General features: G+C 55.7%; 1 protein-coding gene across 1 annotated transcript in view; it reads right to left on the bottom strand.

Annotated features, from left to right (window-relative positions):
- SYMPK (symplekin) overlaps nt 1-544 on the bottom strand; it is a 55,323-nt gene that overhangs the window by 15,621 nt on the left and 39,158 nt on the right. The window contains 1 exon segment of the mRNA XM_011962972.1: nt 64-268. Coding sequence (XP_011818362.1) covers nt 64-268 — 205 coding nt within the window.

The following is a 544-nucleotide window of genomic DNA, read 5'->3' as shown; positions in this document are numbered from 1 at the left end:
GCTGAGAATCTGACCCTCAGGGCAGGGCTCCTGTCTTGCCTTAGCACCCAGAAGAGGACTCACCGGGGCTGAGTGACAGGGATAATGGGCTCTGGCCTCCTCTTGGCCTGTGGTGCCTCTTCCTCCAGAGGGGACATGGAACTCAGGGAGCCCACCACCGAGATGGCTTGGCCCTGGGCTGACAGGCGCCGCTTGATCAGGACACTCTCCGTCTTCACCACCTTCTCCTCCTTGGGCTCCTCCTTGCACTGTTTGGTCTGCTCTACACCTGAGGGGGAGGCAGCAAACGGACACCCAGTGTTTGAGACCCACCTGCTCCAACCCGAAGACCTCCTATGTGCCCGGCTCTGTTCTGAGCCTTGTACACACAAGACCTTGTTTAAATCCACACAACACTGTCCTGGAGTGGGTGCCCTTTTCATCCCCACTTTTCAGTACAACTGAGGCTCAAACTAGAAATGCCACTAATTGCTGGGGGGAGCAGCAAATGCTACAGACTCTTTGGAAACATGAGCAGTTTTTGTTTTAAGACTGGGTGACAGGC

This window comes from Colobus angolensis, unplaced genomic scaffold, assembly GCF_000951035.1.
Source record: "Colobus angolensis palliatus isolate OR3802 unplaced genomic scaffold, Cang.pa_1.0 Scaffold60, whole genome shotgun sequence".
NCBI classification, from domain to species: Eukaryota; Metazoa; Chordata; class Mammalia; order Primates; family Cercopithecidae; genus Colobus; species Colobus angolensis.
This window is presented reverse-complemented; position numbering and strand designations above follow the sequence as displayed.